We start from the raw sequence: 14,462 nt of genomic DNA, 5'->3' as shown, positions 1-14,462 counted from the left end.
GTCGAAAAGCATTAACAAAATTATGCTGTCATTCACATAAGATAAATGAAAAATTCCCTTGAATGATATCTCTGCCAATTTCTTTTCCATGAAATTCAGGCGTTCATCTTCCAACAAATTTCGAGGTTTCAAAAGCTAACAATGGCATGTAAAAGAACAAGGGCAAGCAAGTGGTTTCATAAATGGATGGATTATGAAAACCCCAAATTCTATCTCAGATTATGGACTAAAAGAAAAGTGTCCATACTGATACTATGCTTCCATGCAATAAAAAAGATTTTGAAGTAGAACAAGAAGAAAGGGAAACAAATTCTCAAAAACTTTATTAAATCTGAATAATAATCAAATCTAAAGATAAAATACTTAAGACATAAGTATTATAGATTGCTTAATCCTACTACGATTAGGATTAAAAAAGCACTAATGTAATAAAACACTTCATCAATACTAATTAGGAGTCCTAAACAAACTTAAATTAGGAAAATAATAATAAACCTAATAAAATAGTAAATTCTAAACTTAATAAAATTCTTAAACTTCATAATTTTACGAAAACTATAATTCCAAAATTCCTATACTTCATCATTCTTCCCTGATTGGAGAAAACTCGACCTTGAGTCTTGTGACAGAAGATTAAAATACTGAATTCAGAGAATAAGCAACGCAACCTTTTTGGTTGCTGGCAAAAAGTTTGAAATGAGGAACTCCTTTCCATTGTTTTCTTAACTTGATTTCCTTCAATTTCTATTTTAGGTCTACAAGGTCTCCATCGCTTGATTGGCTTCATTAGCTTCTTGCTCTAGGATCGGTTTCTCACATGTTTCCAACTCAGTTTTATCAATTGTGGATTTCAATATGTGCAAAACCAAAGCTGAAGGCGTAACAACCAAAGTTTCAGTTTTAAGGTCTCCAAGCGTAGACTATTCAAACTTCTTTGTTTCACTTTTAGATTTCAAGTTGCTCTTCAAATTCTTTTTCTTGTTCATTTTCAATTTCAAGTTGCTTTTTGGATTTAAGGTGCTCTTGTTTTCTTGCTCTTAACAACTTTTGAGAACTCTTCAAGCTCTCTTTTAGGTCAACTTTCGGTAATTCATCAAATTCTGCTTTTAGTTTGGGCCAAAGGCTTAAATAAGCCCTTGAAATGTTCTCTAATATTCAATTGAGTCCTGAAACAAAGTTTGGGATCAATTGGGCCGTTTAAGTTTTTTAAAAAGGACCTAATAAACCCAAGTCTAACAGTCGTTGTCTTCTGTTAATCTCTATTATGTGGGGCCCACTAATTAGAACATAAATCCCCAAATTGAAAGAGAAATCTCTAAATCATTGGTTCCAACTTTGGCCTCTTTGCTGCCTTTCGTCGCTTCCAAGATGATCGAATCAATATCCATGGGCTTTGGTAGGTTGCTTCGTGTCTTCCCTTTCAAATCGATTCACTGGATAATATTTCCCATTCTCTGTTGTCTGCAATTGGACCTATAATCTACTTTATTGGGCGGAATGGATTGGTGTGTTATGATAATTGGAGCGACATTATTTCTCTCAGGTCTTCCATGATTTTTCTTGAAAAGAAATTCACCAGCGCCGTAGCCTCTGGCAAACTTCGCGTTGTGGAAGTGGATCACGTGATTGTTGATGCTTTTGACAATGGGATAGATGCTAAAAGGAAATTGCGAGAGATTAAGCTTCTTTGACACATGAACCTTGAAAATGTCAGTTTCTTTGTTGCTATTGGTCCTGAATTCTTAATATTAACTTATATTGCCTCTTAGAATTGTCTTTTGTCTTTTTGTTTTTATATGGAACATCATTTTTTGTAGTTATAGACTTTTTATTTTCCTTTTTAATCCATGATTCATTGTTGTTGGGTTACTTTCCTTCTTTCTTTTCTTAGTTTTGCTTTTGAATGCCTAATTATGAATGAGACAACTCAGAAATTTCTAGGAGTACTCGTAATATTTTTTCAGTGGGTGCTGCTCTTTTCTCTAGTTTAAACACAGTGCTAAAAGAGGAAGAGCTTCTGTTCTTGATGTCTTTTAACAACAACAAAGCTTAATTAACGATTGTTAACGTTCATTCACGTGACCCAAATTTGTGGTCCAATTTGTATGATTTTTAATATTGTCAATATCTATTTGTTAATTTTAAAAACTTAAAGAACCTAATTGACTCTAAACTTTGTTTAAGGGCTCAATTGACTATCAAAGAACACTTATTTGTGCCTTTAGCCTTCAGTTTAAGTATGCTATCAAACTGTGACTTCGGTTGAGACAAACGTTCTTTGCATTTTTCTAGCTCTCTTTTCCTAACCCAAAAAATTTGTTGGATATCTTGATATTCTCTTTCCCTATGTATAGTATAAATCATAGTATACATTAGGTTTACCAACATATTTTTTCAACCAATAACCTTGATTAGCTAATTCATTCCTCTAGTAATCGATTTCATCTTGTTGTTGTTCAATATAAGTTTTGTTGTAATTGATTTCATTTTATAGTCTCTCATTGTGAATCAACAATATGAAATTCTAATTAAAGAAGCGTACCTCATTAAAAAACTCAAATCCTAGCCTTAAGTAGTTGTTTATGTACAAAATTGATGCCAAAATTGGAATGAAGGCATCAAAATTAGCAAGAAAGGGAACTTGTTAAATTTTGTTTTTTTTGCTGATGTGGCGCTAACATGGAAGAGATGATAGGGCACTGATATGGTAGGAGGTGCTTATGTGACAGGTGTGCTAGGCAGTTGGCTATTGATGAGGCACTTGATTGTGAATGATGTGTAGGAAATTAAGATAAATATCACATGCAGTCACTCAACTTTATGAGTGTTTTCATAAAAGTCACTTAACTTTAATTTCCTTCGTAAAACTCTCTGAACTTTAATTTGATTTCATAAAAGTTGTTGTGATCGAAAATTAGATTTTTTAGGTTAATTTGCCGACTTATCAACAATTTTACAAATAAATTTACCTAGCTAGCCCTTCCCCTCTCTCTCTTCTCCCTCCCTCTCTCTCACAGATTCTATCTCTCTTTTCTCCCTATCTCCTTTTCCCTCACACATTCTAATTTGGAAGTGGAACACTATCTAATCTCATCGCTTCTTCAGTTCTATCTCTTAATCTCTCATCCTTGTGCCGTAAGCCTTTCACCTTTCAGCCTCACCATTTTTTACCATAATCTCTTCCCCCCAACCCTCAATTTCTTGTCTCCCACCCAACCTGCCTCGAGACCCACTCAATTGAAGCCTCGATTACACTCTAGAGCCTCCCTCGATCGCACCCACATGCATAGGCTTCTCCTACATATCTAAAGAAAGCAGATGCAGACGAAGACATAAATGGCTTCTGTTGTAGATGAACCTCGTGGTGCTATTTCCATCATCTGTCCTTGTGCTGCTGAGATCCAGGTCGTGGAGATGAAGATGACTTCTCTTGCTTCTAGTTGATTATTGAATGACGAAGATGAATGGGTGATTGGTGAAGATAGCGACGTTTTCAATTTGCATTTGTATTTTGTTGTTTGTTGTTTTGAGTTGTAAATGAAAATGGTTGTGTTGTTGTTGTAAACAATTGCTGCTTCAATTGAGTTTTTATTGTTGGAAATGGAAATAATTGCTGGGTTCTTTTTCAATTGAAAATGGGCGATGTTTTGTTTGATAAATCCTTAAAGATAGGTGAGAGTAAATAGGTAAAGGGTACTTAAGTAATTTTATTTATAAAATGATGCAAAGTCAGCAAGTTGACTGGAAAATTTGTAATATTAGGTCACAATGACTTTTCAAAGGGCTCTCATCTCTCAAGGTTGAGCCGCATCTTGGATTTTAAGGGTCAAGTCCATTAGGATTGAGTTTAGACCAAGTCGAAGTGTCAAACTAAATTGGAGGAAGAATGATTTTGGCGTTCTGCTCATGAGGAAGGTTGTGATTGTGTGAGACAGAGAGAAATAGAGGGAAATCTGCAAAAAAAAAGTTGAGACAACATTCATAAGAGTGGCTATCATTAGCCGGTCCCAAGCCCGGATAAAGGAGGAGGGTTGTTGTAGGTGACAACCAGCGTAAAAATTTCGTCACACCTTATGATATGGATTCAAATGATATAAACGTTGGGGCGTCTTTTGCTTACGACGCGCTAAATCGGGGCCCGGATGTAGTGAGAAATATGCAAGGGTGTAGAGCATTTATCGAAAGCGATACGCCATGCCGACGCCCGGGTGTGGTGTTAAGTGAGCAAGGGTTTTCACATCATAGATGGGTGTGGGTAAAAAGGTTAGTCCATAGGACAGATAGTAGAACAGATAGTGGAACAAAATACAAGATAGACATAGAAAACAATAGAAGATATCATAGAAGGAGACTAATTAGGAAGAAACAGGATAGGAGGAGAATCAGGGTTAGTACTTGGAATGTTGGATCACTTATAGGAAAATTAATGGAGCTTTGTGGATATCTTGGAAAGGAGAAGGGTGAATATTGCTTGCATTCAGGAGACTAAATGGGTAGGAGAGAAAAGTAAGGAAGTGGGTAATTCAGTGTACAAACTGTGGTTTATCGGAAAGAAGAGAAACAAGAACGAAGTGGGCATAATCATAGACAGGACATTGAAAGACGCAGTAATAGCTGTGAAAATAGTAGGAGATAGAATTATACTAGTAAAGCTAGTACTAGAAGGAGAAACAATAAATGTAGTTAGTGTTTATGCCCTACAAATAGGACTAGACAGTGAGAGTAAATAAAAGTTTTGAGAAGATATAGATGATTTAATGCAAAGCACACAGAATGAAGAGAATGTTTTCATTGGTGGAGATTTGAATGGACATGTAGGAAGTGATAGACAAGGTTATGAGAATGTTCATGGAGGTTTTAGTTTTAGCAGTCGAAATGAGGAGAGAAAAAGCATCCTGGATTTTGCTATGGCATACGACCTAATACTAGCAAATACCTACTTTATAAAAAGAGAGTCACATTTAGTGACTTTCAAAAGTGGACAACATAGAAGCCAAATCGACTTCCTCTTAACCAGGAAGACAAATAGAGCTCTATGCAAGGATTGCAAGGTCATTCCAGGAGAGGCTTTAACAAGTCAACATCGGTTGGTGGTCTTGGATGTCAAGTTTAGGAACAATTCAAGTAAGGTAAGAAGAAATAGTGTAGCTCGAACAAAGTGGTGGGAGTTCAAAGGAGTAAAGCAAGTGAAGTTCAAAAATGAGCGTATCGAGTTCGAAGTATGAAAGTTGGATATGGAGGCCAATGATATGTGGATACAAATGGCATCAAAGATTAGAGAAGTAGCTAGAAAAGTACTTGGAGAGTCTAAAGGACATGGATCACCCTCAAAAGAGAGATGGTGGTAGAATGAGGAAGTACAAAAGGCAGTAAAGAGAAAAAGGGAATGGTATAAGAAATTACCTAAATGTGATAATAATGAGGCATATGAACAGTGCAAGATAGTAAAGAAAGAGGCAAAAAATGCAGTTAGTAAAGCAAGAGCGCAGGCCTTTGAAAAGTTATATGAGAAACTTGGAACTAAAGAAGGAGATAAAGATATTTATAGATTAGCAAGGAGGAGAGAAAGGAAATGTCAAGATCTCAATCAAGTTGGGTGCATTAAGGATAAAGAAGGAAAAGTGTTGGTGAAAGATGAGGACATTAAAGAAAGATGGAGAAATTATTTTAATGATCTCTTTAATAATAGTCAAAATGGTAATAGCGTGAATATAGACTATAGAACAATAGAAAAGAATGTGAATTATACTAGAAGGATTAGATCTTTAGAAGTAAAGGAAGTACTTAAGGGAATGAAAGTGGGTAAAGCCTGTGGACCCGATGAAATACCAATTGAAGTGTGGAATTGTTTGAGAGATATGGGAGTGGCATGGTTAACTAAATTATTTAATAAGATTTTAAACTCAAAGAAAATGCCTGATGAATGGAGGAGGAGTATTTTAGTACCTATTTTTAAAAATAAGGGAGACATACAGATTTGCTTAAACTATAGGGGAATTAAACTCATGAGCCATACTATGAAGTTGTGGGAGAGAGTTGTGGAGCATCGACTACTACGTCATGATACTTCTATCTCTCTCAATCAATTTGGTTTCATGCCCTGTCGTTCAACTATGGAAGCGATCTTTCTCATTAGAAGCTTGATGGAGAAATATAGAGATGCGAAGAAAGATCTACACATGGTTTTTATTGATTTGGAGAAGGCTTATGATAGTGTTCCAAGAGATGTCTTATGGAATGTGTTAGAACAAAAGAGGGTATCTATTAGGTACATACAAGTGTTGAAAGATATGTATGAAAGAGCAACTACTATTGTGCGCACAGTGGGAGGGGACACAAGATTTTTCGATTTCAATTGGATTACACCAAGGATCAGCCATAAGCCCTTACCTTTTTATATTAGTTTTAGATGAATTGACGAAACATATACAAGAGAGTATTCCTTGGTGCATGATGTTTGTGGATGATATTGTTCTGATAGATGTGACACGAGAATGAGTCAATAGAAAGCTAGAGCTTTGGAGAAGTACTCTAGAGTCAAAGGGTTTTAAGTTAAGTAGAACGAAGACAGAATACATGTATTGCAAGTTCAGTGAAGGCCAAACTGGTGATAGGGAAGGAGTTAGTTTGAATGGAGTGGTACTGTCCCAAAGTAATCACTTTAAATATATAGGCTCAGTCCTTAAAGTAGATGGGGGATGTGAGGAGGATGTTAGTCATAGGATTAAAGCTGGATGGTTGAAGTGGAGACGTGCCATGGGAGTTTTATGTGATTGCAAGATTCCCAATAAGTTGAAAGGAAAATTTTATCGTACAACCATACGACCGGCTATGTTATATGGTTGTGAGTGTTGGGCACTGAAAGAGTCGTATGCGTCTAAGATAAGAGTTGCAGAGATAAGAATGTTAAGGTGGATGAGTGGCCATACTAGACTAGATAAAGTCCGTAATGAGAGTATTAGAGAAAAGGTAGGAGTGGTGCCAATTGAAGATAAGTTGAGAGAAGGGAGATTGAGGTGGTTTGGTCATGTGAAAGTAGACATATGGAGGATCCAGTTGGACAAGTAGAGCACATTGGTTAGAGGATAGAAACAAAAAAAGAGGTAGACCTAAATTGACTTGGAGGAGAGTAGTACAACATGACCTAGAAGCATTACACATTTCTGAGGATTTAACCCAAAATCGTTTAGAGTGGAGAAAACGAATCCATATAGCCGATCCCAAATTTTTTGGATAAAGATTTAGTTGGGTTGAGTTGAGTTGAGTTGAGTTGATTGTGAATGAAGTAGCTATGAGAACAAGACAGTTAACAATTGCCAGTTTAGTTTCTTGCATAGAAATTTTGAAGTAATGAATTACATATTTAAATGGTAGTACTCTGATGCAAGAAATTTCGGTCCACCTTAATTTCCAAAGTGCTTAACCATAGGGAATTTTTCTTAACTTTTCCTGTTTTTTAATTTTATAAATTATGCAATGCAACTTAACTTGGTGGAGTCTTAATCCCAAATATTAGTTTTATCTATACGACTTATAAGATATGACAAATTCTAAGCTGGTTATCACCTGCTGCAGCCTTATCCATTGGGGCTGGGTTTTATATGTATATGTTGCACATATCAAAGCTCACACATATCGACACCATGATCAAATAACCTTAAAAGGGTAAATTGGAATTGCAAACTCAATATTTCATATTCAAACAAGTTTATGTAAAAGAATATACATGTCACTACTCCCTTATTTCACACGCAATTTTACTTTCACAGTTTCACTAATTGCTACTTTTTCATATACTGATACACATTTCATATGTGTTCACACTCTTCTATACATAGGGCTGAGCATATTCCGGTCCAAACGAAAAAGCTGAACCGAAATGAGTCTATGCGGTTCATTTGGCACGGTTTTTCATTGTGAGCAGTTCAGCTCGGTTTTTAATTTTAGATATTTTATATTTTTCGGTTCGCTTCGGTTTTTCAGTGAGAAAATCATTTTGAACCGAACCAAACCAAGCCAAACCAGTTTCCAAATTCCCTAAAGTGTTGTCGTTCTGGATCTCTCTCTATATATGTAACTTTAGAAACCCTAACTCTACCAAACCCATTCTAGTTGCTTCAGCCCCCAACCTGACTCTCTACCTCTCTCCTCTCTAAATCACGATGCACTCCTCTGCTTTGAATTTTTCATCTTCCTCTTCTTCTTCACATGCAACAAGCACTCGTAGCGCTATCACCACCATCTTCAATTCAATCTTTGCTCTTCATGCATGGAGGGATACTTCGTCTTCAGTCTTCTTCACCATCAAATCTTAAAATGGCTAAGTCGAGATGCTGTTTGAATTTGAGATTTAGGTATCATTGCCTATAAACTCTTCAAATAGCGTTATCAACTTTTCTGTTTTGTGTTTTGAACATCAAATCTGTTGCATGTGTATTGATTGAATCTGTTGCGACTTGGGTGTGTTGAGGATTTGTGATTTGGTGTGTGGTGAACTAGAACAAAATGTGAAAAGGGATAACACAAGGGAAAAAAAAAACGGAAAAAAGAGTTGATGGAATGGGGGCAAGGGGCTATAAGCAGGAAGGGAGAAAGAACCAGGAAAAAAAACTAGGTTAGGACAAACTGAGAGAGAGAGAGTTGAGATGCCTGAGTAAAAGATGCAACACTTATTCCCTACCAGAAGGGATCTTTGCGGGGTCACTGCTTTCTTGCCCTCTTTTTCCAATCTTTTTTTTTTTTCCAGCGTTATTGAGAGCATGGTAAGCCCTCTCTCGTGCCAAAATTTTATTGTGAGATCAAATCAATTTAGAAAGGAGGCAGAAAGATGTTGAGGTCCACCTTTAATGTGCCTATGCAGTTGGAATATGTTGCCTGCCTTTTGTTGGCTGAGGTGCTGAGGCCTGCACCTTCAACAACTATGCCCTGTATAGTACACTTGATGGGTAAATTGCTTTAGTAATGTCATATAATTCATACTGCAGATTCTTAGGAAGTGTTCTATTTAGAACATATATACAAAACACTGCTTCCTAGTGATACAACAATTCACTGACTGTGACTTGCTCTATACCACAGCATTCTTGACGGACAACCCAAACAGATGGGTCTGAAAGATTTACTTCAGGTGACTAGTTACACATGGTTTATGTTGAAATGCACTAATCAATTTTGTTTTCTTACTAATCAATTTTGTTTTCTTCTTTTATTGAGAACATCAATATTTATCTCTCATGCAATTTTTAGTGTTCTATAGCCTTTATTTTTTTTTTTGTTTACACATATTTTCGATAACTTGACATGGAATTGAACAGCTCTTCACTTTCTATCTCTTCTTTTGCTAGGCGTTCTTAGATTTTAGATGCTCTGTTGTTCAGAGACGTGCTAGGTTTAAGCTCTCACAAGCACAGGAGAGAAGACATATTGTTGAGGTACGTTATTGTAATTGCATTTTTACATGGTCACAATGTATCAGGTCTTTGTGCATCCACTTGGAAACCTCTGTATGAATCTATATCCTCTTTACTCCCTGCAGCAAGGTTTTAAGTAACAGAATTGCTTGTTGACTTGGATTGAATCAGCTGCTGCTACTGTGACTACTTTTACTGAACTATCGTATTGACTTAACAATAAATCAAGAACTATAGTGAATACCATAGTAAGCTTGTAGATTTAAAAATTTATAGTAAAAAAAATCTAAAGTCAAATAATTTATTGCAAAAAAAAAAAAAAAAACTTTTTTATGAATAGCCAATAAAGTGCATGCGTTGTTTGTGCATTTTTTAATCACTTAATACGAGATTGTTTTTATTATAAATAGTAAATAATATTCTCTTTATAGCATTAATATTATATTATTATTTGATATTGTAAAAAATCAATAGATATAAATACTTTATATTTAACGCAATGGTGTTAAATAAGTACCAAGTATCTTGTGTGGTTAGTTATAGTATTAATAAAGAGTAATAATGCAACAAAACTCTATAGAATATTCAAGTTCAAATTCATCCTAATTTATTTTTTAAGGCAATAGGAATAAGGTTGTAATAAGTATTTTTATGTCGATTTGTATTGATACTGTTGTCTTCCATAGGAAGAAACTACCGCCATTGCAAATCCAAAAGGCAAATTCAAAATGAATTATAAGAGATTTAAAGGATTCAGTTAGTTCTAATAATGGGAAGTTACAACAATAACAATTTAGTCTTAATTCCAAACTAGTATGAATCATTTTTCACCATTTAGCTCTATTTGAATAAAATCCGCATCAATTTTTAAAATTGATGACCTTGTAAACTGATGAACAAAGCTAAATGGAATCCCATTTTATACATTGTCAAATTGAGAATCGAATTGAATTGTAAGATTCCATAAATATTCTCAAAATTTATTGAAAATGATATATTTTCTACAAAATAAGTAAAAAAATGTCACAATGACAAATTTTGATAAATATAGAATTATCATTTAGCTAATTAGAAGTATGTAAATAGTAGAACTATACATTCTTAGTTTGTTATATATTTTTATGTTGTAAATTATGAACTCTTGAATTGTGACTTTGATTATCATTGTGCATGTATTGAAAGTCCCCATTTAAATTTGATCAAAAAATGAAATTATAAAAAAGGATATCGTGTTAAATTAAAAAGTCATAATATATTAATATAAAATGCTATAATTTGACAATTATAATTAAAGAAGTAAATTAACAAAAATAAAAAAAAGGAAATAGAAAGAAGGGGGAGGGTAGTGTAGAATAGGAAGATGATATTCCTAGTACAATTTAGGAATTATATTTCATGTAAAATTAGGAAATTTAAGAGTTTTATTCTTTAGGAATTTTATTCTTACTAATTATATTATTTAGGAATTTTATTATTTTCTACTTTCTTTTAGTTTAATTTAGTATTCCTAATTAGGATTGAATTAGGGTTCTAAAATTCTAATGTGATTGGAATTCTTAATTCTATAAATAAGACTTAAAGTTTCTATTGTTATTAGACTAGCTTCATTACGACAGTTTTTATGAGATCAATAATATCTTAAGAATTAGTTCTCTTTCAAGGATTGATCTTTGATTTCTTTTAGTTCTTTTTTCTTCTTTATTTGTTCTATATCAATTTTAGTATCAAAGCCTAAATTCAATCCAAATTTCTATAAGTTTTTTGCAATCTTTTAATCCTTCCATTTTGCCCTCAAAATTTTCCTCTACTTTTTGCTCAAAATTTTTTGCCTTATTTACTGTTAAAAAAAGAAAACCAAACAGAAAATAGAAAGCTTTGAGAAACAGTGCAACCCAGTGTTCCACTTACATCCCTCACCATAAACCACCATATGGCCATCAAACTCGAGCACTATTGCTGCCAATCCACTGGCGACATCTAGGCAACCCTTCTGGTGACCCGAATCTGCAAGTTTTCTAGATTTCTCTAGCATTTGACCCTTCCCAACCCTTCTCCAATCGTTGTTCTACCCATCTCTGTTGTCGGACCGATTGTCTAACTTTCCAATTGCAAAAATCTGTTGGGTCTGTTTTTTCAATGAGGTATGCTTCCTTAATTTGAAATCTTAATGTGGATTGAAAGATTGCAAGATGATGTTGATGATTCTAAGGTACAAGATGAGTTATGGGATGCAATTCAAAGAATACAAGATGAAATTGGTGATCATTATGAACAACATGATGAATAGTGTTGTTTGATTGATTTGTATGGAGGTGCTTGAGGTCAAGCACTTAAAGAATGTAATAATTAGGATCATGATTAACACATCTATTTCAATTGAGAGTATAGTTGGATACAGTAAAAAGTATTAAAAATATAAAGGCAAATAGTCTTGAAAAATCAAGCCAACAACAAGAGAAACTTGAATTTGAAAAGCAATTTGAGTTTGAAGATCAAATAGAAAAGGAGTAACCTAAAGAACCTAAGATCGAAGAATCTGAAGATTTGAGTCTTAAACATATATCTGTTGAAGAGCCTATTCTAGGGCAAGAAGTTGATGAAAATGCAAAAGCATAGCTTGAGGAGGATAAATTGCAAAACAAAGAAGATCACTTTATGGAAATTTCAATGGAGATTGAAGAAAATCAAGTCATGAAGAAAATCAAGTCATGAAGTACTTGATTCAAGCTTCTTGCTACCGTACGAGAATAAAGAGTTGATTGTTCTCATTATGCAATTTCTGATTCTCTCGCACTTCAAGACTCGTGGACGTGTTTTTTCGAATTTGGGGAGAATAACACAGAATAGGAAGATGATATTCCAAATACAATTTAGGAATTGTATTCCATGTAAAATAAGGAAATTTAAGAGTTTTATTCTTTAGGAATTTAATTCTTATTAGGTCCATTATTTAGGAATTTTATTATTTTCTAGTTTCTTTTGGTTTAATTTAGTATTCCTAGTTAGGATTGAATTAGGGTTCTAAAATCTTAATGTGATTGAGATTCCTAATTATATAAATAAGACGTTGGGTTTCTATTGTTATTAGACTAGCTTTGTTATGACAATTTTTATGAGATCAGCAAGGACTGGTCTTTGATTTCTCCTAGTTTTTTATTCCTCATTATTTGTTCTACATCAGAGGGAGAGAGGGAAAAGAATGGCTGGTGGAAGAAAAACAGCTAAGAAAGGTTTTATGTGCACTTTTTATCGTAAAAATGAAGTGAAATCTTAAATTTTGAAGATGTAGGATCTAAGAACTCTCTAGAAAAAGAATCGACTAAATTCGTTAATTCATATTGATTCCCCCAATCAGCTATTGAGTCTAAAGATTTGGTCACGACTTAAATAGTTTTGTGATTCACCCTGTAGATTCGAATTGCTAGGATGGGGAATCAATCAAAGCGTAAGATTCAAATTGAGAATCACAAGATTCTAAGAACAGTAACATTAGGGTTACATATATAAATGAAAAATGGTGACATTGTTTATCTCTATCAATAGCCTATGCCGTCACCCTCTTATGCTCCTCTCATCCTTTATAATTTTTAGTAAAAAATAAAAAAAATCTGTTATAATTTTTAATAAAAAATAAAAAAAATCTGGAAATTTGGATGGATTCCCTTCGTCCAGTTATGCCTTCCCTCTCCAAACCCCCACCACACCAAACCATCCAACCCCCATCCCCCCAAACCGCCAATTTCTTTATTCTTCTTCAACTCCTTTGCAAGGCCATTATGGCCATTACGTTCCTTGTGTCATGGCTGTTGTGCTTGATATGGTGCCGTTTTTGTATGAATTCACTCCCAAAGAAGCAGAAAAATATTGCATTGGAAGGCTAAATTTCAGATAGGTATTAGGTAATATCCAATATGTAATGTACTAGCTGATTTTTGAAATCCTTCACTGCAAAAAAAGTGGGGTGGGTACCCTGAATTCAGATGCACATGCGCTTATTTTCTAACCCTTATAAGTTGGGCTTAAGTTCTTTCTACTCTCTCTCTCTCTCTCTCTCTCTCTCTCTCTCTCCAGCACTATTATTGTTATGGCTTTTGTCTTTTAATGCCATGAAGTAGCGTCACTGGACAAAGAGGAATGTCCTTATTTGGAAAGACTACGGGTCAACTTCACTTTCACTAGAGGTCCAAACTTTCACTATATTTGTCGCTGTTGTATTTTTATTAAGGGTATCGTGGTGGGACTTGATAACTTGGATGAAGTGATTCAAATAATTAAGGAGGCTTCAAGCAATGCAGCTGCATCTGCTGGTTTGAGGAATGGTAAGCTCCCTTTGCAATTTTTATTTTGTACTCCATGTTCCTTTTCTGGCTGCATCCATTTGTTCTAATATAAAGAAAAAAACTTAACGGTATTTATAATGTTTTTTAATAAGTAATGAAGAATATTTTAGAATATGCATGAATGCATTTTGTAACAAGTATGGGAAATCTTGGTAGAATGATTGTACGCAAATGTGTTAGAATTCAGAAAGTAATTGAGAAAGCTGACAAATGCCTTCAATTTGAAGCATGTTTAATGAAATTTGGTGTCCATTCTGTCAATTTTGGTGTCCATTACAGTTTGAGTTTTTATTTTATTTTAACTCAAATATGTTTTATATATTTATTTTAAGATTTTGTTTGACCAGTTCTTTAACCAAATTAAACAGGTGTAAACAATACAATGAAACAGTCACCTTTCTAGTTCACTGACTAGTCTGATTTTAAGAGCATGTTTCTTTCTCATATGCTTCTTGTCATTTGCTATGTCATGTTTGGTTTTGTTCAAGGATTCTAAGAATTAATAAAATTGATTTTGATAATTACTTGGCATATTCATCAATGCAGAATTTAATCTTTCTGAGAAGCAGGCTGATGCTATATTGGACATAAGCCTAAGAAGACTTACCCTTCTTGAGGTGATCAATGTTGTGCTATATTGTATTTTCTGTTTCCTAACAGATTCCTTATTTCATGTAAGCATACAAGCTTACAATTTGCAAATGTGTCATAT

The 14,462-nt window shown here is 34.2% G+C and overlaps 1 protein-coding gene across 4 annotated transcripts in view; it reads left to right on the top strand.

The window, feature by feature from the left end:
* The window catches only part of LOC110670703 (DNA gyrase subunit A, chloroplastic/mitochondrial), a 66,532-nt gene that overhangs the window by 32,388 nt on the left and 19,682 nt on the right, over window positions 1-14,462 (top strand). For all 4 annotated transcript variants that reach the window (XM_058135095.1, XM_058135093.1, XM_058135094.1 and 1 more), the window contains exons 13-16: window positions 9,079-9,127; window positions 9,345-9,431; window positions 13,636-13,729; window positions 14,297-14,367. In XM_058135095.1, the coding sequence (XP_057991078.1) occupies window positions 9,079-9,127; window positions 9,345-9,431; window positions 13,636-13,729; window positions 14,297-14,367 (301 nt within the window). The remainder of the gene's footprint in view (window positions 1-9,078; window positions 9,128-9,344; window positions 9,432-13,635; window positions 13,730-14,296; window positions 14,368-14,462) is intronic.

The sequence above is a fragment of the Hevea brasiliensis genome, chromosome 14, assembly GCF_030052815.1.
Source record: "Hevea brasiliensis isolate MT/VB/25A 57/8 chromosome 14, ASM3005281v1, whole genome shotgun sequence".
Classification (NCBI taxonomy): domain Eukaryota; kingdom Viridiplantae; phylum Streptophyta; class Magnoliopsida; order Malpighiales; family Euphorbiaceae; genus Hevea; species Hevea brasiliensis.
This window is presented reverse-complemented; position numbering and strand designations above follow the sequence as displayed.